Here is a 22,880-nt window from a genome sequence, read left to right as displayed (position 1 = left end):
CAAGGGTTCAAGACACGCGGCACGTACACTTTACAATAAATTTCATCATCCATCGAGAAAATGGCGGAGTGAAATATTTGCGGCCAAAGCTCCTCGTGCAATTTTATTGCACCCTTTACAACCATGGAGTAAGTATATCATACATCGCTTGAAGCTTACAATGATCGAAAAATTGCTTTCATAAAGATCTTAGTGTGTTCTGAACGTAGAAAAACTCGCTGAAACCCCAGAAAGAACAGTAGTTCGAGAACACGCCGTTCGTGTTGATCACGTTAAGTTACTACAACAGCCGAGTCTTAAAAAATTTTAGCTTTAAGATAAATAATTAGCTTTGAAGATGAATAAACTAAGCTGGAAGGCCGTATTAGTAACATATGGACAGTGTATGGCTTTAATTTCGCTTTAAATCGGCCCTGTGAACGTTTCCATCCCTATGAATCGAAGTGTATAAAATTACAAAGCGTGGTTTTAGTATTGAACTAATGGCGGTCTTCGATTTACGTTTCAGTTCTCAACGACGCGCCCAAGCTCTCTCTCACACATCGATTATAGATGGCCAGAACTTATCACAAATCCAAAATGGAAGACATCTCGTTATTTTCGACATCCGCAGTGTTAGAAGAGCTCGAGCTCTTCGACCCTCTTCCCGCCATAGGAGAAGACGGGTTCTTAGATGAGTATGACGTGTACAGTTTTATGGAAGACGCTTGTGTGAAACCTCCTCCTAACTTGCTAGCTGAAGATCTTCTGCAAGAATTTGAAATCGATGGTAAGGATCATTTTCTGAAGACTTTTTCCGTCAATCACGCAAATGTATTTACGTAGATCATGTCTGTTTCCTTGAGTGCTGAAGCTTATCTCTTCCTTTCGAGCTAACACAACAAGAGGGTTTCTTACATCCCCTCCCCCCTCCCACGCGCACAACAAAGTCGTGAACAAATTATCAGGAATTTCGTCAGCGGACAGTCATGGTTGCATCATACCCTTGCATCAGCTAAATTTACTTAAATCAAGAATAGTTTCTTTCCCGATTTTTGTGATTGCAAATGTCTATAGTTGCGGAGATGGTTTCTGTTGAAAGTGCAAACCAAGGTTTGACAAAATGTACAATGTTCTCTAATTTCAGCTGGCAATGGCCTGTTGGATGCTGACTGGATGACAGAAAAACTGGAATTCAGCAACACGGAGCCAGTGGCTTTCCAAGAGACTGACACATGTGTAAATCTTGGTGGAGTGGATTTGACAACCTTGGAAGTGGTCACTGCTGTAACAAGTGAGCCTGAGAACACCACCGATACCTCAGAAAGCACAATTCCAGTAACAACAGATCAGTCTGCAGACAACATTTTTGCAAATGTTGATGAAATACTCAAGAGACTCTGTGCAGATAAGAAGATACTCCTCATTGAAGAGCAACCTAGTAGCCCCACATCCCCGTTACAGAGTGTTCCTGATGTTGAGATGAACTCTCCAACTGCACTCCTTTCCCCAAAGTCAGATGTGAGTGATGAAAGCACTTCACTGGCCTGTTCAGAAGGGGAGAGTTTCTCTTGTCCTTCATCACCAGAAACGCCTGTCAGGAAAAGTGATGCGACACCCCTTCCAACAGTTACAACTCGGCCAAGGCCAACATACTTTGCGCCATACTCAAAGGAAAAGCCTGCTAAGGTTAAAAGTCCATTACAAAAGAAGAGGAAGCGTGAGCAAAACAAAGATGCTGCTACTCGTTATCGGGTTAAGAAACGCGAGGAACAGGAGCTTGTCCAAAAAGAACTTACTGGGTTGGAAAAAGATAATGTTGACCTGAAGGAGCAAGTTATGTCTTTGTCTAAGGAAATTGAGTACTTGAAAAACCTGATGCTTGAAGTTTATAAAACCAAGCTACAAAAACAGTGTTTGCTTGCTTCATAAGATTAAGTAAAAGTCATTTTTGTGTAAATAAAGTTAAAAAAGCTAACATTTTTGCTAGTTCCAAGTGATATGCAGTTTTCCAAGCTTCCCAGTTTTTGTTTTGATATAATTTCTCAATATTTTAAAGCTGTTTTACAGCATGATTTGTATATTAAAGGATTTTAGACATGAACTAGTCTGGCTTTTTTTGTTGAATGAGCTTTTAAGGTATGGAAAGTGACTGTATAACTTTAGCAATTCAATATGATCCAGTCAGGGAAAATTGACATTAAAAGAAAAATCAGGGAAAATTCAAATAATTAACACAGCTGATTTAACACCATTGAAGAAGAAATTTGCTGAAAACTTATCTGGCTTGATGAATGAGTGGAGGCATGAGTCTGCTTCTCTCGCGTATCTGTCATGTACTAACATGGTCAGAACTTCCTTTTTATTGGGGAATTTTGAAAAGTTCTCTCTGTGCAACCATGTTTCATGGGTTGATAAACTGGCTGGGAGGGAACTCTAAAGAATCCAAGCACATTGGTGTTCAGTTAGAGATCAACAGTCTGCACAGCTGATTCTCTTACTTGAAGTGGCATGAACCAGAGATTCCCAATAGGCCCTTTGCAGGATCCGGTCACATGGTACTAAATTAATTACGCTGGGACGCAAGTTACACAGTGGGACTTCCAAAACAAAGGAAAGTCGGGCTGGACTGGTACGAGTTCTTTTGTTTTTTGAAGTCCCATTACGTAACTCGCGTCCCAGCTTAATTAATTCCGTACCATGTGACCGGATCCTGCAAAGGGCCTATTATGGTAATTCCTCTGAAATAAAACTGACAATAGATTTTTGTTCAAACTTTGTCCACGGAATATTTATCACATGATAACTTCAATTTTGAAATAAAATAGGAGGTGCCCATGCTCATTAAGGAGCAGTGAGGCATTGAAAATGCCCCATTTTGGCATTATTTAATGCTTATTATAAGAACGCATTCCCAGTAATTAACATCTTCGTGAGCCCGGACTCATAAGAACACGCATTAAACTACTGTCCATACATTGTGTCGGATATGGCAAGCCGTTTGTAGCAAAATTTAATCCTTGCGATATATGTTTAATCCTTTAAATAACCGTTTCATTTAAAGATAGAAAAAGGCATTCTATCCAATGGTAAATAAAATTTTTGGTTCAATTCAATCTTTTAATTTTCACGATTCAATCCAATACCTGGAATATTGATTCAATCCAATACCTAAAATATTGATTCAATCCAATACCTAAAATATTGATTCAATCCAATACCTGGAATATTGATTCAATCCAATACCTAAAATATTGATTCAATCCAACACCTAGAATAATTATTCAATCCAATACCTCGAATATTGATGCAATCCAATACCTCAAATATTGATTCAATCCAATACCTCAAATATTGATGCAATCTTCCTGGGCCGAGCGCGGCCAACAGGAACAAGAGTAACTGAGCACTAGAGAGCACTGAAAACATGGCGGGCGAAGGAGAACTAGATTTAGAAGTTGAGTTTCCTAAGTTTCTTGCAGACATCTTGGATAAAACGGAAATAATTTTTGAGAATTTTGACTCAGAAGTTGCAGAAGCACACGCCAAAGTTCTTGATCAAACCATTAGTGTGCTTAGGTAAATGAGACATTGCTACAACCGAGACACAAGGGACACGGAAAATTTAGATTCCATTACTGCCGCTTTTGTAGATGTAAGTTAACCAATTTTTATGTGGCAAACATATTTGTTTATTAAAAGCTGTGTGTGCTAGCTTTTTGTGGCAAATAACATAAACTGTGGCAAATTTTGCTACCACATTGGTGTTTGGTATTGTACATATTTCTGCTGTCCAATCATTACTGGCACACTAAACTTTGAACTGTAAACAGAATTTTTGCTGTGCCGTGTGCACAGTCAAACATGTTTCTCATAAAAACTGCTTGTGTAAACCTGGCTTTAAGTTATTTTTGAAATAAGAACCTTTACATTTTACAAGACAGCAATCATTGAACATTGGGATGTGTTTTAAGTTTTTCAATGTTGTTGTCTCATGTTTTGCATTATTTAACCCACACGTGGTACTTCTTTCCTAAAAACGATGTTTTTCTTGATATTCTATGACAAACATGGCACCAATTTGTTGTGAATAATATCAGGTACCAAGGGCTCAAGGCTAACACTACTGCCAACTAGCCACACATTTCAGTTTTGAATAGTAGATTTTGCACTTTCACTAGCCATTGTGACAATCATGATGGAATGGAGTACTGGTCTACTGGATGAAAACAAAATTGAGAATTATCCTGACAAAGTAAAACTGAAGAGAATAGAAACTAATGAAAACAGGGAAACTATGAGTGGATTTCGTGGAAATAATTGCCTTAATAAGCATATGATAAATATTTAACTATTAAAGGGAGATAAAAGAAAATGGCAACACTGATAAAAGTGCATCAGAGATTGAACATAAGCATATTCAAGAAAAGCAGGATTCGTGTTTGTGGGAGTGAAATTTTCTTAGTGATTATTATTAACATTTTAGATGCAACAAGAAATGTCCAAGATTGACCACTCATAAAAAAGTCAGTGAAGCTGTGTATGAAAAAGGCTGGCTGGTGCAAAGTTAGTTTTGGCTAGTGACATGAGTCCTGTTAGTAGCCATTACGCCAGTGCACCAAGAGGTTAGTCTTGTGTCCTGGGTACTTTTGAAAATAAGATAACAAATTAACCTTGCAACATTTTAATATCTGTTTTGATAAGCACCTGAAAAATCTACAAGGCAGAGTAGTGCACATGGCAGTTACCAAATGCCCTGATTTCTCTTCAGTTTAGTTGTGTTGGTAGAAGTTAGGCATTCTGTAATTCAAGCAGTTTCTGAGTTTTGTATATCAATGAAAAGGAAGATGAGAAAATAATTTACTTGATACAGGGTGAGGTTTTCTGTTGTGAACTGAGTTGCCAAAATACTTTAAGGGCCATAATCTTCTTTACCCAGCCCACACACATGTAGTATTATGCAATTGTCAGTTGCCCAAGTTTAACAGTCACTAGTTCTAGAACCTCTTGGAAGATGTCTACTCCTATTTGACTTGATTATCTTAAGGGATCTAGCCTTTCCAATACAAATGACTGCACTGAATCATGTTGTCCCAGGTCAATTTCTTCAACTACAACATTGTTATCACTGTCCAATGGAGTTGGACCATCAGGATCATCACCATAGTATTCAAAATCATATGACTTTCCATTTGAAAGGGGGTTTTCAGGCTGCATCATATGATTAAGCCACATTTGGTATGGCAACCAGTTTTTTTTCTGTTCTTACATTTTGGTGGTTGAAAGCTTCAGTGAACTGGCAAAGAGCAAGGTTTATCCTTGGTTGAAAAACTAAGTGTAAGGTGGAAAGATGTACTGAATTATCAGTGTCCAGGATGCCTGACAATTCCATACTACAAAAAGTGTAAAAGTACAAGTGGGAAGCACAACGGAAACATCCCTCCACAATCTTTCGATTCGTTGGTTGTGTCGATGGCCCTGCAGTGAGGCTGCCCCTCTCCTCTCTTCTAACCTGCTCCATTGTATCGCACACACCAACGTTTTCAACACCATGATCTACTCGTACTCTGGAAGGCCAAAATTCTCCGTCTCTCTTAACGGCATCCAGAAACAATTCAAGAACTGTTTCTGCTTTATTGTTGGCACTACATTTCAAAAACATTATTCTCCGAGAAAATCCGTCTATACAGCCGAATTAGTATTTTCCATCGGATCAGAGAGTGATGTCCATCCAGATGCCAAAGCGAATTTACGCACCCCATCTCAAGACAGTATTTTGGGGATCTAAGTTTGCTAGCCTTTCTCTTATTCTTCTCCGTTGAACCCGTAACCCAATGGACTTAAAGAAACCTGCAATGAAATTATATCCATACTCTTGAATGATTTCGGTTCCTTATCAGGTAAGCTGTTGAAACCCCTCATATCTTCTCAGCCATACTCTGTCAATCTTCTGTGAATTGTCCATCTCCAAACTCCAATCATCTTTGTTATCGTTGTCCAGATGAATCCTAGTCCTCAAAGTTCCTCGAGCACCTCAACAGGAATTTTACGAAATGCTCTTCCATGATTCCAACTTCTGAGTCAAAATTCTCAAAAAATATTTCCGTTTTATCCAAGATGTCTGCAAGAAACTTAGGAAACTCAACTTCTAAATCTAGTTCTCCTTCGCCCGCCATGTTTTCAGTGCTCTCTAGTGCTCAGTTACTCTCGTTCCTGTTGGCCGCGCTCGGCCCAGGAAGATTGCATCAATATTTGAGGTATTGGATTGAATCAATATTTGAGGTATTGGATTGAATCAATATTTCAGGTATTGGATTGCATCAATATTCGAGGTATTGGATTGAATCAATATTCCAGGTATTGGATTGAATCAATATTTTAGGTATTGGATTGAATCAATATTCCAGGTATTGGATTGAATCAATATTTTAGGTATTGGATTGAATCAATATTTTAGGTATTGGATTGAATCAATATTCCAGGTATTGGATTGAATCAATATTTTAGGTATTGGATTGAATCAATATTTTAGGTATTGGATTGAATCAATATTCCAGGTATTGGATTGAATCGTGAAAATTAAAAGATTGAATTGAACCAAAAATTTTATTTACCATTGGATTGAATGCCTTTTTCTATCTTTAAATAAAACCGTTATTTAAAGGATTAAACATATATTGCAAGGATTTAATTTTGCTACAAACGGCTTGCCATAGTCGGACACAAATAAACGTTTTAAGTTTGATTCAGACAAAGCTAAATCCTTGGTTAAAAATTTGAACCAAATTTCTTGACGTGGTTACCGACTGCCAAATAGAAAAGACCACCGAAATTAGATCAGTCTTTTCTCACGCAAAGCTTATGATTAGTTGATTACAATGAGTGGGAAAAAATCGGGGTGCCCGTGCTCGTTGGTGAGCTAGAGCCATTTTTCAACTGACAGAGCTCAATATCAAGGCAATTCCGTCATGTTTTCAATGTGCGCTTGCACGAGCGCGCGCTAATGACGCCATAAATTATGCGCAGTAAGGACGCACAATACAAATGTGAGGAATGACCTTAAGTCAAATCCCTTGAACCTTTAGTCACATGACTTCGTTACACATGAACAATGATAATTGTTTCCAGCCTCTTTACAGTCAAACCAAGTGAAGCTTGGTGCGTTCCTTTGGGGTGATCTGGATCAGTGATCGAAGATCACTCGGATCAGTTCATCAGAGGAACCCATAAATCCGTGACCAGAGTGGATTCATCGGTTCCCTTGATACACCATGATCTCAGTGATCTTGAATCACTGACCCTGATCCAGATTACCCCAAAGGAACGCACCCTTACGGGCGGATTTAAGGAGGGGGGGCGGGATTGGGCGACTAGCCACCCCCCATCTCGGAGAAGCAAAACATGAACAAAATTGGAAAAGATTGTGAATATTATGGTAAACGTTCAGGACAGGTACCTTATTGTAAATTCTACTTTGTGGCATTGCTAGTTCCAGGTCTTATGGAAATTGCAATATTTTCGGGGCATCCACTATCGATTCTGCAGCCCCAAGGTACCAGCAACCCCCCTCCCCCCTTCCCCCTTGACAAATCCTGGATCTCATGAATTGATAATTTGAATATCGAACCCGCAAGTCCGAGATCAAGAATGCAATAATGAATTGATCATTTGAACATCGAATTCGCTTTTCGTTTCAAGAATTCAATAATAAATTGATTATTTCATTGATTATTCGCCCGGTATTAAAAGTATATGTATGTATGTAATATTGAACCCGTTAGCCGTATTCTTGGAACGAATACTCAGTCAATTTTCAAATAATCGATTTATTATTGCATTCTTGAAATGCCTAGCGGTTCAATATTCAAATAATCAATTCATTTTGTTGTCTTGAGGGGTACGCTTCAGTTGGTTTGATTGCAATACAGTTTCATTCTGCGCAGTCCGTTTGAAATGGCGTCGAACAAACATGAAGTTATCGCGATTACAGGGGTTTCTGCAGGCTTAGGCCTTGCTATGGTGAAATGGTACGCATCCAGAGGCCATACAGTGTTAGGATGTGCAAGATCGGCCCAAAAGATAAGTCAGCTGAACGACGAATACTGTAAAGGAAACAAACCCAAGCAGTTTTCTGTTGTTGATATTATGAACGAGGCGGAGGTGAAACGTTGGTCTGAAGAGGTTATTCCAAGCTTTGGAGCGCCGACTTTTCTCCTGAACAATGCTTCTGTAATTAACAATAATGCCAATCTCTGGCAAATTTCTGCAGAAGAGTTTAACGATGTTATTGATATCAACATCAAAGGTACAACAAATGTGATTCGCCATTTTGTCCCCGAGATGATCAAAGCAGGGAAAGGCGTGGTTGTCAATTTTTCTTCTGGTTGGGGAAGGAGCGTAGCGGTGAATGAGGCTCCTTATTGTGCCTCCAAGTGGGCCATCGAGGGCCTCTCCAAAGCAATGGCCCTAGAGCTACCTGAACCGTTGACCTGTGTTCCATTAAGTCCTGGAATTGTCGACACGCCTATGTTAAAGATCTGCTTTGGAGAACAACGTGCGTCACTGCACTATTCACCAGAAGAATGGGCCGAGACTGCTTGTCCATTCATTCTCTCCATAGACCATTCTCAGAATGGAAGTAGCCTCACAACTCCTTGATCGCAATGTAGACTCGATGACATTATTTTAAGACACTGACTTCAGTTATAGTTGACATAGTTTGTGAAGGGTCAATTTTTGTGGTAACTGACGTCATTGCTGGCACAAATTTTTAAGATATTTTTCGGATGTATTTGGTATTTGTTCATTTTGGCATTCATTTGACATTTATTCAAGCGACATTTATTCGTATTTTATTAACTCTGTATTTCATTCATTCAGGAATTTCCCTTGCCATCGATATAACTAATTATGGGTCGTCGGTTTGCTCTTAGAAGAAGATTTTCCTATTTTTATTATTTTGGGTTCGAAATTCGTTTTGGGAAACTGAATACATTAAGGGTATTTATTACATCTTGGTATTGGGTAAACAACTGTCAATGGATCATTTCAGGGACTTTTCATGAGAATTATCAAAGGGTTAATAAACCACCAGGAAAAAGAAAATGTTCTTTTACGAAAAGTTCTCTGCTAATTGACTCAATCAAACGATAAAAGAAAAAGAAACGTCGAAAAGATGCTGATAGCTTTTGAAGGAAACTATATGCGGATTATTTCCTTTCAGATAATAAATAAGTATTCTTAAAAACTAGACCATTGGATAATGTACTTCAAGAGTTTTCATTGGCTTAACCATCATAGTATATGAGCCATTGTACCGTGCTCTTCCGTGCTCTACAAATAGAGTAAGTGTATAAGTAATTTTTGGGGGCATTTTTATTTTAGCTTTCAATATTTTAGGGGAGTTTATAATAAAACAAAAATTATTCCACGCGCGCTTGTTGGATATGAGATGACTGATGTAACGCAATCGCCAACAGCATAATGTCACGTATTTATCGTATTCAACGTTAAGTGGTATTCAACTGGCTGGTATGGAATTGTCTAAAGAATCGTAATTGCCCTAATGTTAAGGAAGTGGGCAACTGTTGGCCATCTGCTTCACAGCATGAGCCAAAGATGCCCAGATTTGTTCTGTAGCAGTGGCACTGCCAAAAAAGACCTCCTTTTCAAAAAACAATAATTCGTTGAACGTCTTAAACCGCTTTCCCCGCCTAATGTCAGCTTCGTTGCCTGACGCCTGGGTAACGAGGAAGATCTTGCAAGAACGTTCAACTCAGTTTATTAAATAGGCCATTTCTAGGTTACCTTGTGCCTCTGTTTCAAAACGAGTCTTTGGGCAATAAATGAGTTTGATTTGCATGAAGAGGCAAAAGCAACTCGGAAGTGGCCCATTGAAATACCAGTTTCAACCCGAGTAATCAGTCTAAAAATGGCGTCGAACGAACACGAAGTTATCGCAATTAAAGGGGTTTCTGCAGGATTAGGCCTTGCTATGGGGAAATGGTACTCATGCAGAGGCCACACAGTGTTAGGATGTGCAAGATCGGCTCAGACGATAAGTCAGTTGAACGACGAGTACTGTAAAGGAAACAAACCCAAGCAGTTGTTGATGTTGTTGATGTTGTGAACGAGGCGGATGTGAAACGTTGGTCAGAAGAAATTACTCCTAACTTTGGAGCGCCGACTTTTCTCCTGAACAATGCTTCTGTCATCAATAATAATGCGTATCTCTGGCAAATTTCTGCAGAGGAGTTCAACAATGTTATTGATATCAACATCAAAGGTGTCACAACTGTGATTCGCCATTTTGTCCCCGAGATGATCAAAGCAGGGAAAGGCGTGGTTATCAATTTTTCTTCTGGTTGGGGAAGAACTGCCGCGGTAAATGAAGCTCCTTATTGTGCCTCTAAGTGGGCCATCGAGGGCCTTTCCAAAGCAATGGCCCTAGAGCTACCTGACCCATTGACCTGTGTTCCATTAAATCCTGGACTTATCAACACGGCCATGTTACAGATCTGCGATGGCAAAGAAGTTGCATCGCTGGAGAGATCACCAGAAGGTCAGAATGGGCCGAGACTGCTTGTCCATTTATTCTTTCCATAGACCGTTTCAGAATGGAAGTAGCCTCGCAACTCCGTAGTTACACTAACTACAAAGCAGCTTGTCCGTATACGAGTTCTTGTGACATACTATATTACTGAAATATTTGAGTGATTGATTATTACTCTCTGTCGTAAAACGTAAACTAGCTTAAACTAATAACTATGCCTACCAGCATAGGTACCTACCTCGGTAAAACACATGTCCTTCCCTGAAAGATGGTGAGTAGTATCGGAGTACTGTAACGAACTTAAGGAGAAACTCATACCCTAACAGAAGTCGATTACACATAGTATACGAGATGTTACCCTGGGGGGGGGGGGGGAGGGGGGAGCACTCTCATATATAAAGGACGAGGGTGCTCATTATTTCTTTCAGGTGTTAAAAAGCAGTTTTGGTAGCTCTTTGGGCGTTCAGCTTCAAAAGGTCCACAGTAGGAGCTTTTATAGTACCTTTTAGACCTTTTAAGAGTATTCAATCGAAAAAAATGACAGGAGATATTTAACAACCAACTTAACGAGTAGAATGTATTAAAAGCAATCATGTCTATGAAAATGGTTAGAGTAGTTGCCTCTTTGGGGTGAAAAAAATTTCAAGCCACGTCCACAAAACAGGATGTCGGTACCTCTTGGTGGTTCTGTTTTGAAATTTCCCACGAGAACCCTCGTCCTTTTTTATATGGGAGCCCCTTGCCCGGGGATGTGATGTTACTTCCTACCGGCCTATCCCTAACCTCCACACCCTAAAAAAACGTCTGCTTGGGAGGGTAGGGAGGCTAGCCTATCCCCACCCCACAAAAATAAAATGCTCAAGCTGAGTGCCTGTGTAGGTCACGCGATCGCTTTCTTAGGAATTCATCATGGCGGACGTATCCTCCGGGTTTAACCCTGTCGTTGTTAACAGTGTTACATACATTGGGACTCTTGCAGTGTTCCTTGTAGCTATGAAGGTCCCTAAGATATTCATAGAGCATTTTCCTGCTACAGGCTGTCTCCTCGTATCGAATGATGCCAAGTTTGCAAAAAATCAAGATTTGGAATATCTTTTCGTCGGACTCTGGTCGTTGCATTTTCTCCGGCGAACGATAGAAGTCCTTTGGGTCCATGATTACCGAAGGAAAATGTCTTGTGTAGAAAGCATAGGAGCGCCTATTTATTATTGGTTCTTTGCGTTCTGGAACGGAGTTGCGCTGCGACACGACAATGGATACAAACAAACATTTCTTGCTCTCACTGTGGCTGGCTCAGTCATTTTCCTGATCGGTGAGGTTGGAAATTGCCTCTGCCATCTCAAACTACGTGCATTTCGGAAGGAAAAACGAGCAGGCTTGCTGTCCCCGAACTCAAAGCACGTTCTACCGAATGGATTCCTCTTCGACTGCATCTCTTGCCCGCATTATTCGTGCGAAATTTTATCATGGCTGGGTTTTTTCTTGGCATCTTGGACTCTCCCGGCAGCCCTGTTTCTACTTGCAACAATGATCACTCTTGTTGTTTACGCACGTAAGAAACACAAGGCGTATCGACAGGAGTTTGATGGACTGGCCGGGAGGGAATTGTATCCTAGCAATCGAAAAGTCCTAATTCCTTTTGTGTTTTGAGAACAAGTCAGTACACCGTGTAAACCATGCATCTTTATGTTCTCACGTATCAATCAAAGAGACATGAAGTTACCCCCCCCCCTACTCTACCCACCAGGTGTGTACATTTATGAGTGTACCCGGGGGAAGAAGATTTCCAAATTACAAATCGTTTGTTTTTCCAATGCAAATACTAACCTTCAGAGCCGCTGATTAGAGTGAAATGTTTCAGTAATGTAGGAGTAAAGAGAAGATTGTTTTTTGTTCGTTATTACAGTCATATTATGTATTTTTTTTTGTTTTACTTTTCATATCACTTTGTAGTTATAGTTTTGAAATGTTATAAACAGAATTGGCAGTAATATCTGCATATGATCGTGCATCCTAAATATCGTATCAAAGTAACTTGGATCATTTCCAGTAATGTCAAATATAGTAAATAGCATGTTATATTTTTGATGCCCTCATTAAAAATCATTTACTACTTTTGCAGGAGGCAAAACAATGAATGAAATGATAACGAAAAAAAAAAACATAAAAAAAATAATTAAAAAAAAGAGGCACCGAGGGGATTTGAACCCATGACCTCCTGTTTACTAGACAGGCGCTCTAACCAACTGAGCTACGGCGCCCTCGATATAAATTCTGATGAAATTGTAATTTATAAACCAAGCGCAACCTTCAATTACTGATGATGTTCTTTTCTCCGCATAAAAATTGTAATTATCCAACATTTGAACGTTGTATGGGTAGGATTTATCGATATGTGGATATAAAACAGCCAATAAATGGTGGAGGAAGCTTGATTTACTTGTTCTCTTTTGTCGCGCACGCGATGGGATCTCAGGGGAGGCCCCAGAGTCCTCAGCAACCAATCACAGTGTGCGAAATGAGGCGTGAATTGACAGCGCGGTGACTTTAATCGCCAACGGTACTCAATGTTCGGTTTACAAGCCGTTTCTTCCATCCTTTCGTTAATTTTTAGGTAGTATAGAGCACCATTTTGCTCTGAGGTCCTGTTTTGCTTTTTCTAGTTCCATTTCAGTTATTTTCTTCCGTCTTCTTTGGCAAAGCCATCTAATTTCATCTATACCTCGGAAAAATGAAGCTTCGAACACGGATTCCATCGCGAGCGCGGACATGTTCACTGCTAGCGCTGCCTGAGGAGGTTGTGCTCCTTATTTTAAAATGTCTCACGGCAAACGAACTAATGGACTTGAGAGTGGTAGGTAGACGACATATGTCTTCATTCTTTTGAAGCGCAAGGTCTTAGCTTGTTTTCTTCAAAATATTCAAGATTGCCATGCGCGACCGTTGGAAAAGACCAGTTGACATAGACGCGCAGGATAGACTGCGACCGTTGATGGTTCGTTTCGTTGCTAATTTCTTCTTGCATTTTCTGCGTTTGCAGGTTTGTTCAGGGTTAAAGCAACTGATTGACGATTCATCTAGTCTATGGCTGTCAGCGTCTTTTCTAGGAGTTTGGCCATCGCACAAAACTCTGCCTCTTCTTCAGAGGTTTGTTGTAGTTGATTGTTACATGTAACGGAATTCAGTAGATTTGCGCGTCATTCGAATTTCCCTCCATTTCCATCGAACTTCACTGCACCAGAACAGCTTACACAACTCGCCCGTCAATTTTGCTTAATGCGTTATAAATTTGTGTATCTTATTATCTTTTTTCTTATCTTATTGCCATTCAGGGCAGCTAATCTAGGAAATCCTGAGGCTCTTATAAAGCTTGGACTTGCTCATTTGTATAACGAAGGAAGTAAGTGGTTGACCAGCGTTATCAACAATAAATGTATCGTGTGTGAAAACTCCAATAAGTTTTTCCCTTACCTTGCAGTATTTTACCGTTGACTTGTAAAGAATCGTGGAAAATATTTTTTTTCTTAAAGCAAAACATTGAAAATTAAATAGTGGCCTTTTGAATGACCTTAAAACAAACTTGTCATTAATAAACATTAGTCACAGTGCAGAGGTTGAAGGATGTTTGTTGTGTTTACGCAAACTGAACTCGTCTGTAAATCTGCTGTCTCTGATTTTTCAAGTAACTGTTCGAGTGAGCAAATAAAATTTGCATTTTGATCATCGTTATGAAGAAGCTATTTTCATTCTTATCTTCATTGTTTAAAAAAGGAAAGGAAAACATTTTCTGTTCCTATGAAGTTGTAGAAACCCTTATGAAAATTTAGAACACAACAAAAAAATTTGGTCGCCTCAGTTCTGATAGCATTTCTCACTCTCCCAAACTCCCACTTGTGTTTCCATAACTCAATAGATCAAATGTTGAAAATGATTTCCATTTCTGAACGTGGAATAAATGATAACACCTGCCTTAGACAGTCAGTGGAAATCTAATTTATTTTTTGTTGCCCATCATTTTAAGTTTCAGAAAATGGGGAGAAGGGCGTCAATGCAAAAGAAAATGGTCGTCTTGCTGCAGAATTCTTCTTTAAAGCTGAATGCACTATTCAAAATGGTGCACCATTCACTTGGTTTTTTGTACGCCCTCCTTGGGCTCCATCTGGTGTGTGCTGTAAATCCTGTGTCTTTAATAGTATGGTGGAACTTTGTTCAGATTCAGAGGTAAGTAACTGCAGTGTATTTTTGCATAAGAAGAAAAAAGTCTCTTTTGCAGACATTATTTTTATTATCACAGGGTTGTCAGAAGTTGCTTGCTGCCAGCAAAAATCATTATATATTTCATGATCTCATCCAGTCACTTTGCTGAGCTATTTGATGGCTGACCTCTGTTTAAAATGAGCTTCAAAAGTAAAAATTGTTCCATTTAGTTTAATCCCTTTACCGTCCAATTTCCAGCCTCCCAAAGTTTCTTTTAACCTGGTTATTATTAGCATAACTGTTTCTCTAATTTAAAAAACATGTCAAGCAAGATGATCAGTCTGCGTAATTAATGTAATAAATCATTTATTTTTCACCAGGTTAATAAGTCAATGTTGTACTGTGTGGGGAAAATCCTTAGTTTACATGAGGTATGTTTAAAATAGTAACAGCAATGTCAGAATGATCAAGCACTGTATCATGATAACAGTCACACGATGACAGTAAGCCTTGGTCAAACATAAAAAAGTCCTCCATTGCTTTACTTTCGTCAAACATGGAAATGTCATATTTAAATATGTATACCAAAAACTATTTACATTTGATGGCATTTCTGTAAAAGCCAGCCACTGTCTTCAAGCATTGAAGGCTTCTAGAAAGTTTGCCTGTAGCCTGCAAGTAGGTGCAAGCAGGCTCTCAGTGACTGTGGCAACTGAAAGACCTGAAAGAAGGAGAGGAAAGGGGAGGAAGAGCCTGCCTGCACCACTTTGAATTCTGAATCAGTGCATCCAAATTTTGGATACAAAGTACTGATTGGCTGAGATTTATACATTGACATGGTGATGTTATCCAACTGTGATCAGCTCCTGTTTAGAAAAACAAAATGGTGCCCTGCAGAGATGAAGTGTTCAGAACGGCTTATGCCAATTTTTCAGAATAATTTATATTAAATTTCCATTGAAGGTAGAGCAATGTAATGCAGTGTCTTCCCTGCTAGAAAGAAACAATGTTCTTGCTATCTTGTACAGGACTTGAGATAAGTCTAGATAATTTTGCAACTCTTTGTTATTGTGGATGAAATGAAGCGCCACGTTAGTTGTCTGACCTTTACAGAGCAGTTGTCATTTATGGCATTAATTAATGTCTTTCTTTACCTGCACACAAAACCCATCCAAACCCTGAATTTTCTGGCCTAGATTTTCTTTCTTTACATATTTTCTCTTGCATTAGCCATCACAAGCCCTATCCTATCTTCTAGCATGGCACAGATCACATTGACAATGTCTACATCCATATCGCTCAGTGTCGCGCCAGCAGAGTTTCTTGGGTACATCATTCAGAATTCTAAGCGACACAGGCAGGCTCCTCTTTCCTTTCTCCTTTCATACTTTCTTTCACCACAAAGAGCAGGCTGGCAGGCTAGTTTGCCCACTTGCATGAGGCAAATATGAATATTGCTCTTCCCCCTGGATAGGAAGGCACATGACAGGGTGTACCCCATTGCAGACTACCCTAGCATTCTTGTCAGGATTTCCTACATGTTGTAGCTATAAGTTTGCCAGCACTGACTTGTACTGATAAAAAAATAATAATAAGTACAGCTGATATTTGGCCTCCTAAGCAAATGTTCTCATTGCTCATCATGCACAAGCTAAAAGAATGGGCTATTGAGACTTGAGATTTTGACTGACTGACAAAATCCTTTATTTCGGTGTCAGGATGAGAAGAAAAAGGAAGAAAGCCGGCATTGGCTAACAAACGCTGCAGGCCAAGGATCTTGCCAAGCAGCCTTTGATCTCTGGAAGATGCGATTTTGTGAGGGTCCAATAGAACCTTACTCACGACTGGAGAGACTCAGGGAACTGCGGGACTGTGCAACAGCTGGACATCCAGATGCTCAACTGACTCTCGCTCTTGAATACGCCAAAGGAAACCTGGGAGGGGTCAATAAAACGCAAGTAGCAGAGTTTATCTCACAGGTACATGTATAAGCAGTAAGCAGTCTAATGAAATTTATGAACAATTGTACAGATAAAAGATCACAACTTTCATACCACGTTACTGTTTTGCGTTCTGGACTACTCTAGTTCTACATCGAGCCTCAAATGTGCTTGCACGTTCATCTCTGTTTACTCGGCTGCCATGTTTTCTGTTGTCTCTGACTTAGTCCCCTTCTCGGACAGAATTGTCCACGTTTGGATTTCTCGGATTTCTCCGCTTTCAATGCTGTAACAATGAAATTTAATTTTCTCTTTGCTTATGTATTTCTTATTGTCTTCTCTTTTTTCGTTACAGTTTGTGTCAAGATCAAAACCACTCAACAGTCACAAGCTCTTTAGTTTTCAAACAGAACTCAACAGCACCATGAGGTAATCTTCATCTTAAAAATTTGTGCCTGATATATTAAAGTTGGTGTAAAATGAGCTACAAGTGGACGTGCGGAAAAAAACGTAAATCTTGGAACTGACATTGCATGTAACTGGAAGCAACAATTAAAAAGAATTTACAACACGCAAAATCCATTTCATAACGATTGGGCCAAAAAGCAATGTACATGTACAAAGAGTGTCCTCTGGCCAGTGAAGCAGGACTCGCACCCCTTTATGACTGAATGAGCTATATTTATACATGTAATTACATTATCTGATGGCAAAATGTGGCATAAGGTATAAAAGATTTGGCTGACTCGCAGCAAAAGAGTATTCAAGAAATGAGATATTGCCCGCTCCAATCAGAGTACTGTAGGCTCATAATATTATTGGAAAGAAGACTGTAAATCCAACCCTTGCATGAGTCAGCAGGCATTACGAAGTAACAAAGAGCCATTTCCACCGTTTGTAACAGTCCCAGAGAAAATTCAGTTTGAACTAAGCAGCAAATACCATAGGACGTCTGAGGGAGCTGGAGACCAAATTTTATTCATTCACAATATTTGTTAACTTTTTCGTATATGCAGGTATATCTTGGTTGACTGGCTTGTAGAAGTTGCTATTATGAAGGTAAATGTCTCCCATTGCTTCTTTTATTTGAATTTTATTTTAGGGTCTTTTTTTTCTTCATCCTAATCATTCTTCTTTGGTTATTCCAGGATTTTCCAAGCCAGATTGTTCATATTGCTGTGAACTGCGTTGACCAGTATTTAATGAGACGTAAAGTCCAGCGATCTGAACTGCAGCTCCTTGGAATCACATGCATGTTAATAGCTGCAAGGTTAGTGATCTGCAATGCTCTCTTTGAGCAAAACATTATTTTATAAAATCCAACCACGTTGCAAAATATTTCATCCCCACAGGTTTCAAGGCAAAGACATTGTCACAATAAGAGAGGCTGCTTGGTTAACTGATGGCACATATAAATATGAGGAAGTGGTTAGGTATGTCCAATTAAATGATGTGCAACCATAAGGGGGGGGGGGGGGGGGGGGGACAGTAAGGTAAAAATATCCAGCCTTCCATACCTCGCTCACCTGCTTCCTGTACCTTTATCTCCCAAACCCCACCCTTTTCCATCCTGCTGCCCTCCCCCATTAATTAGGAGAATCAAAACACATCCTTGTCTTTTAGCTGCACAATTCTTAGGCATTTTCTTTGTTTTTAAATAACTTGCATTCAGTCCTGTATCCCCCCTACCCCCTATTCTCCCAGGCTCCTCCCCCCTGTCCCACCCCCACCCCACCCCCTTCCTTACGGTAAATAAGTTAGCTTTTTTTAATGTTATTTTGTTTCCTCATGTCTTGGTCCACAGAATGATGGGTGAAGTGATGTCCTGTATCAAGGGTCAAGTCCGAGTAAGTCCCATTTTCATTTTAGGTTATTCTCCTCTTGGTGCCTGTTTGACATTTTTGCACCATGGATCCCAAAATGACTATCATTCTATATATTAAGTTACATAGTATATTTTCATTTGCAGGTCCTTACCATACCAGATTTTCTAAAGCTTTTTTGCTCCCTTGCAGCAGTAAGTATTAATTCTAATATTTTTTTTGTAAAAAACAAGTTCAATTCTAATCAGTAAATATTTCATCATAAAATAGCAGTTACCAGAACTTATCTTTGTTTCTCACTTCAGACTGTTAGTTATGTAATCTAATGTACTCATTTGTTGAATGTTCTATTTCAGGTCAGTCAAAAGACTGATTGTATTGCAGGATATGTAGCAGATTTATCCATCTTACACACTGAATATGGAAGGTAAGGTTGTTGTTTTGTATCTTTGTTGATTTGATGGATATCTAAGAAGCAGGCCACTCCTGAAGTTGTGAATATTAGAAAGTGTATGTAGCAAGTTGTTGATAAAGAACCTGAATGATTGTAATCCTCTTGCTGAAGGTGTAAAGATTGATCTCAATTCCTCCCATCCCACCCACTTTAACCAGGCTGGCTGAGGCACTGTTATTTTTTCAAGTAGTTAGTAAATGGTTGTTTACTTACGTTCTCTTTTAGGTATTCTCCGGCTTTGATGGCTGCATCCTCTGTTCTTTTAGCAAACTCAGTTCAAGAAATGGGTAAGCTGATAAATGTGTCATACATGTACAATGTAACTGGTTTAATATGGTTGGTTTGGCATGTAAAAAACAGGGGCAATCCCTCAAAAACAGTGGATCCGAAAATTTCAGAATGACAAACTCACTCTAGCATTTGTGTTTCCTACTGTCTTATGCCGAACCATACCTTTTTGGTACACTTTGGCAGCATATCAGATGAGTTTGGTTGAACCACAGTTTGTGTTTTGGTGAGAGGTATTGCAGGATATCAGGACAGTGGACACAGCCTCTGATTGGCTAATTGTGAATTTGGGTATGGTACAGAGGCCAGCCATGCTACACGTATGTCAACTTATTGAAGTTGTCACATTTTAAGCTGTTTCACCTTTTTCTCTTGACAGAGACGTCATGGCCACTGCACATGCATGAGATAACTGGCTTTAGTCTTGCAGATCTTTTAGACTGTACTCTTCATTTACATCAACAATGGTAGCTATATTTACATTTTTGTAACAACTTAAAGAAAGTTACCAAGTCCCTCTTAAATGACTTCCTGATGTATTGCGACAATAAAACTTGATGCACTTTATATTTTTTTACAGTCTTCTTGATGAAAACCCTGTAGACCACAGAAATGTGAAATTAAAAGCTATTAAAGAAAGGTTTGTTTTACTCCTTGTTGTTGCTGTATTTCGATAATTACTGAATCAAACCATGATTTTTCGTATTGTTTTATAATGTGTTAGTTAAAACTATGTAGCAGTGCCCGTAACATTCCATGGCCCTGTTATTCAAAGGATGGATAATGCTTTTTACTGATAAATCATTATCCTGTGTTTGGCCAACGCTTGTCCACAGGATAGCAATTTATCCAGTGGATATCATTATTCACTACCACCCTTCAAATAACAGGCGTTTTATCATGAGACATATGGTTTATAATTCATTGTTGTCTTTGCTGCTCCAGTTTGGTTTTTGTTGCCTTGAATGAAAAATATTTCTATTTCTTTACTGTTTTGGTTAGGTACTCTGATGAGCGTTTCTTGAAAGTCAGCCAAATAATGGTAAGAATTTGAATTTGTTATAATAATTATAAGATTTACATTTCTACAAGATGCGTTTTGAATACACAAATTATGAAACTTATTACATCTTACATAACAATAAGCCACGTCTTTTCTTGTCCCTTTCTGCGATTTCTCTTCAATTTGTACATGATTTGTGATTGTCCTCCCATTGTTTGTGTGAAGATTTTCCTAAATCATGTGAAAGGAGTTGGGAAGGTCGTTGTCTCGCTTAGAGGTGTAAATTGCAGAGTTTGGTCTCACCTACTTTGTTGCCAGCTTAGATAGATCTGGCATGAAATCTTTAATATTGTTCCATAGCCGAAAGTACTTGACGAACTGTCTTTGTCATCACTAACGTCTCTGTAGCTTTTATATGAGTGTCCGTTTTAGAGTGGTGTCTTCTTGAGTAAATTAAGAGACAGGTTAAGAGACAGGTTTTTAATTTTTTAACTCAAGTGTTTTATAAATTTCATATTTTTAGTTCTATGAATTAGTATTAATCTTTGAGGTCCTTTTCGAAAACCACATGTACGTGAAAAAGTTTCCTGAACAAAGATTATTATTATATTATTAAATAAGCCTGAGCCACGCCCAAATTGGTTTCCTTCAGTTGCTCAATTCAAATTCACTGCCAAGTTGGTCCTTGTCATTGCTTTTTACAGCGTGACTAGCTGTAGACACGTTACGACCATAGGCACCTTTTTAAAGCCTTCTTTGCTTTTGCTCCTCAGGTACCTGGCCGTGAAGAATTACGTCAATATCTCCTTCCCAAGGTCTTGCAGTGCGATTCGATCGGTGATATGCGATCCCTACGTGGTCAGCCAGCGGCAAGGCATTCTAGTCATGCGCATCACCTCACTGCTGACGACAGCATTTTGAATACTAGTATCGGCAGTTTGTCCGAGAGTGGTTATGAAGGAGACATGGAGGATGAAGGCGACTTGAATGTTGATGAGGAACTCTGTAGCGAACTAGCTGATGACCAGCATGGCGTGTTAAACAAGCAATCTAGAGACTCTTCCTTCCTGAACTGGGAGGAATTTTCAAGGACGAGTTCCACACCGAGCATTCTCCACCCAGCTGGTACTCACAGCGGGTTTGATTTAGAAGTGCAAGACATGGACACGGATTCGGAACCCGTGCCAATGGACAATGGCATTCACAGCGCCAGCGAGCTTTGTGTGCCAGTTGTTATGGAAGCTGATGATAATATGGAGTTAGGAGAGGGCTGTGCTAAGCCATTAGATTCAAGCTTGCGTAGTAGGCAACCTCTAAGACCTATTGAAAACAATAACAATCTCTCCTTCAGAGACCCCATTTCTTTGAAGTCTCAGCGGAGGATTTCAGCGTGGAGTAGAACAGTCACCCATTGAACTTTCAGAAGTCTCAGCTAGTTCTCTTTTTCCTTGTAACAAAGTTGTTCTTTCATGGCAGAACTTAGCAAACTTTACAGTTGTTTCTTGTCTTAGGCTTAGTTTCAAGCGTTGCAAAATGTTCTAGACACCAGAATAAGAACGCATTTAGGAACCTTAATATATCGATTATCTGTGTTTTATCGTGACGCTTTTCAGCTTAATGTCATTGATTCTAAAATGATACTTTTGTGAATAATTCGCGACAATGAAAGATATTCTGTATATATTCAACCGGAAAGCATACTATACATACATAGGTATATTTTACGTCTTATTTTTTCTTGGCTTTGTAATCTGGTAAAACCACCATCTTTGATTAGAAAGCTGAGAAGAATTATGGCGAGGTTAAATGTGCCATTGCCCATATTTATACAGAGCAAAAATGAAGAAAGTTTGCGTGGTATATTCTTAAATACAAATTGTTGTTTAGTGAAAAAGCCTTCTTTGGAAGTTGGAAGGCGAATATATAACCATATGCTTTAAATTGAACGTATTCGAAGCGTTGAAGCTAAAATAAAATTCCTGGAAGTTATTTGAAAGACTGATTTTCTGGTTTCTTAGCGCTACATAGTGTAAACGGTAGCGTCGCCCAGAGTTGTTTCGCTATTCTCGTATGGTTGAAAGTTTAATAAATGTTTTACAAGAGATTGTAAGTAAGCCTACCGTACTGGAGAGTAAAACATTGACTATCTCTAGTTCTTCAAGCTTGAGTAAAGAGTGATTGTTTTTCCATCTGACCTACTAACGCTAGCAAACAACTCGTAGGGGAAAGGACCATAATCCCTAAATAGATCCGTGTAGTGTTTCCAAGTACCTATTCATGCGGTAAAAAGGTCTCTCGGGCTGGGGAACCACTCAACACACCAAGCCACTCCGGACGTGATTTTCAATTATAAGAAGCACCAAAATGAATGATTTAAAGAGAAATCACAAAGTTAGCTTGGGAGCCAGGATAAACCGCAAAGTGGGCTTGTGAGCCAACCTCGTGGAGCCACCAGGGTGACCCTAAGTGGAGGGTCGTGGAGCCACCAGGGTGACCCTAAGTGGAGGGTCGTGGAGCCACCAGGGTGACCCTGAGTGGAGGGAGGGCTACTGGCCTTGAAGTTAGGGTGACACATTTCGACAATTTTCATATTTTAGTGACGCCTACATTGGAAACGAGATATCTAAAGGGCTAGCAAGAGCCT

The 22,880-nt window shown here is 39.4% G+C and overlaps 4 protein-coding genes, 1 long non-coding RNA gene, 1 other non-coding gene and 1 pseudogene across 7 annotated transcripts; 5 read left to right on the top strand and 2 right to left on the bottom strand.

The window, feature by feature from the left end:
* Positions 1-9: 9 nt before the first annotated feature.
* Positions 10-2,083, top strand: LOC110058346 (uncharacterized). Its single transcript, XM_020764990.2, has 3 exons — positions 10-128; positions 509-769; positions 1,127-2,083. Exons 2-3 carry the CDS (start codon positions 553-555, stop codon positions 1,909-1,911), a joined length of 1,002 nt encoding a protein of 333 aa, XP_020620649.2. The 5' UTR covers positions 10-128; positions 509-552; the 3' UTR covers positions 1,912-2,083.
* Positions 2,084-7,842: 5,759 nt separating this feature from the next.
* LOC110058241 (uncharacterized) lies at positions 7,843-9,409 on the top strand. The gene has a single exon (XM_020764852.2). It carries the CDS (start codon positions 7,933-7,935, stop codon positions 8,635-8,637), a length of 705 nt encoding a protein of 234 aa, XP_020620511.1. The 5' UTR covers positions 7,843-7,932; the 3' UTR covers positions 8,638-9,409.
* A 443-nt stretch (positions 9,410-9,852) lies between these two features.
* On the top strand, positions 9,853-10,684 carry LOC110058273 (uncharacterized; annotated as a pseudogene).
* A 226-nt stretch (positions 10,685-10,910) lies between these two features.
* Positions 10,911-12,650, top strand: LOC110058269 (very-long-chain enoyl-CoA reductase-like). The gene has a single exon (XM_020764887.2). It carries the CDS (start codon positions 11,441-11,443, stop codon positions 12,179-12,181), a length of 741 nt encoding a protein of 246 aa, XP_020620546.2. The 5' UTR covers positions 10,911-11,440; the 3' UTR covers positions 12,182-12,650.
* A 68-nt stretch (positions 12,651-12,718) lies between these two features.
* On the bottom strand, positions 12,719-12,792 carry Trnat-agu (transfer RNA threonine (anticodon AGU)). Its single transcript has one exon. It is a non-coding gene; the product is annotated as a tRNA-Thr (tRNA).
* On the top strand, positions 12,744-22,397 carry LOC110058268 (cyclin-F-like). Its single transcript, XM_020764886.2, has 18 exons — positions 12,744-13,385; positions 13,572-13,678; positions 13,864-13,931; positions 14,553-14,752; positions 15,109-15,159; positions 16,447-16,707; positions 17,024-17,097; positions 17,685-17,727; positions 17,817-17,938; positions 18,021-18,101; positions 18,473-18,515; positions 18,638-18,685; positions 18,848-18,918; positions 19,171-19,232; positions 19,613-19,700; positions 19,814-19,873; positions 20,236-20,275; positions 21,010-22,397. Exons 1-18 carry the CDS (start codon positions 13,263-13,265, stop codon positions 21,649-21,651), a joined length of 2,184 nt encoding a protein of 727 aa, XP_020620545.2. The 5' UTR covers positions 12,744-13,262; the 3' UTR covers positions 21,652-22,397.
* Positions 16,160-16,954, bottom strand: LOC149111621 (uncharacterized). 2 transcript variants are annotated; one of them, XR_016207094.1, is made up of 3 exons: positions 16,783-16,924; positions 16,562-16,662; positions 16,160-16,292 (listed from the first exon to the last, which is right to left on the bottom strand). It is a non-coding gene; the product is annotated as an uncharacterized LOC149111621 (long non-coding RNA). The 2 variants fall into 2 exon arrangements; XR_016207093.1 differs by lacking the exon at positions 16,160-16,292 and having other exon boundaries at positions 16,409-16,662; positions 16,783-16,954.
* Positions 22,398-22,880: the final 483 nt, after the last annotated feature.

This window comes from Orbicella faveolata, unplaced genomic scaffold (genome assembly GCF_042242905.1).
Source record: "Orbicella faveolata isolate gen_17 unplaced genomic scaffold, um_ofav_v1 contig_2, whole genome shotgun sequence".
NCBI lineage: Eukaryota > Metazoa > Cnidaria > Anthozoa > Scleractinia > Merulinidae > Orbicella > Orbicella faveolata.
This window is presented reverse-complemented; position numbering and strand designations above follow the sequence as displayed.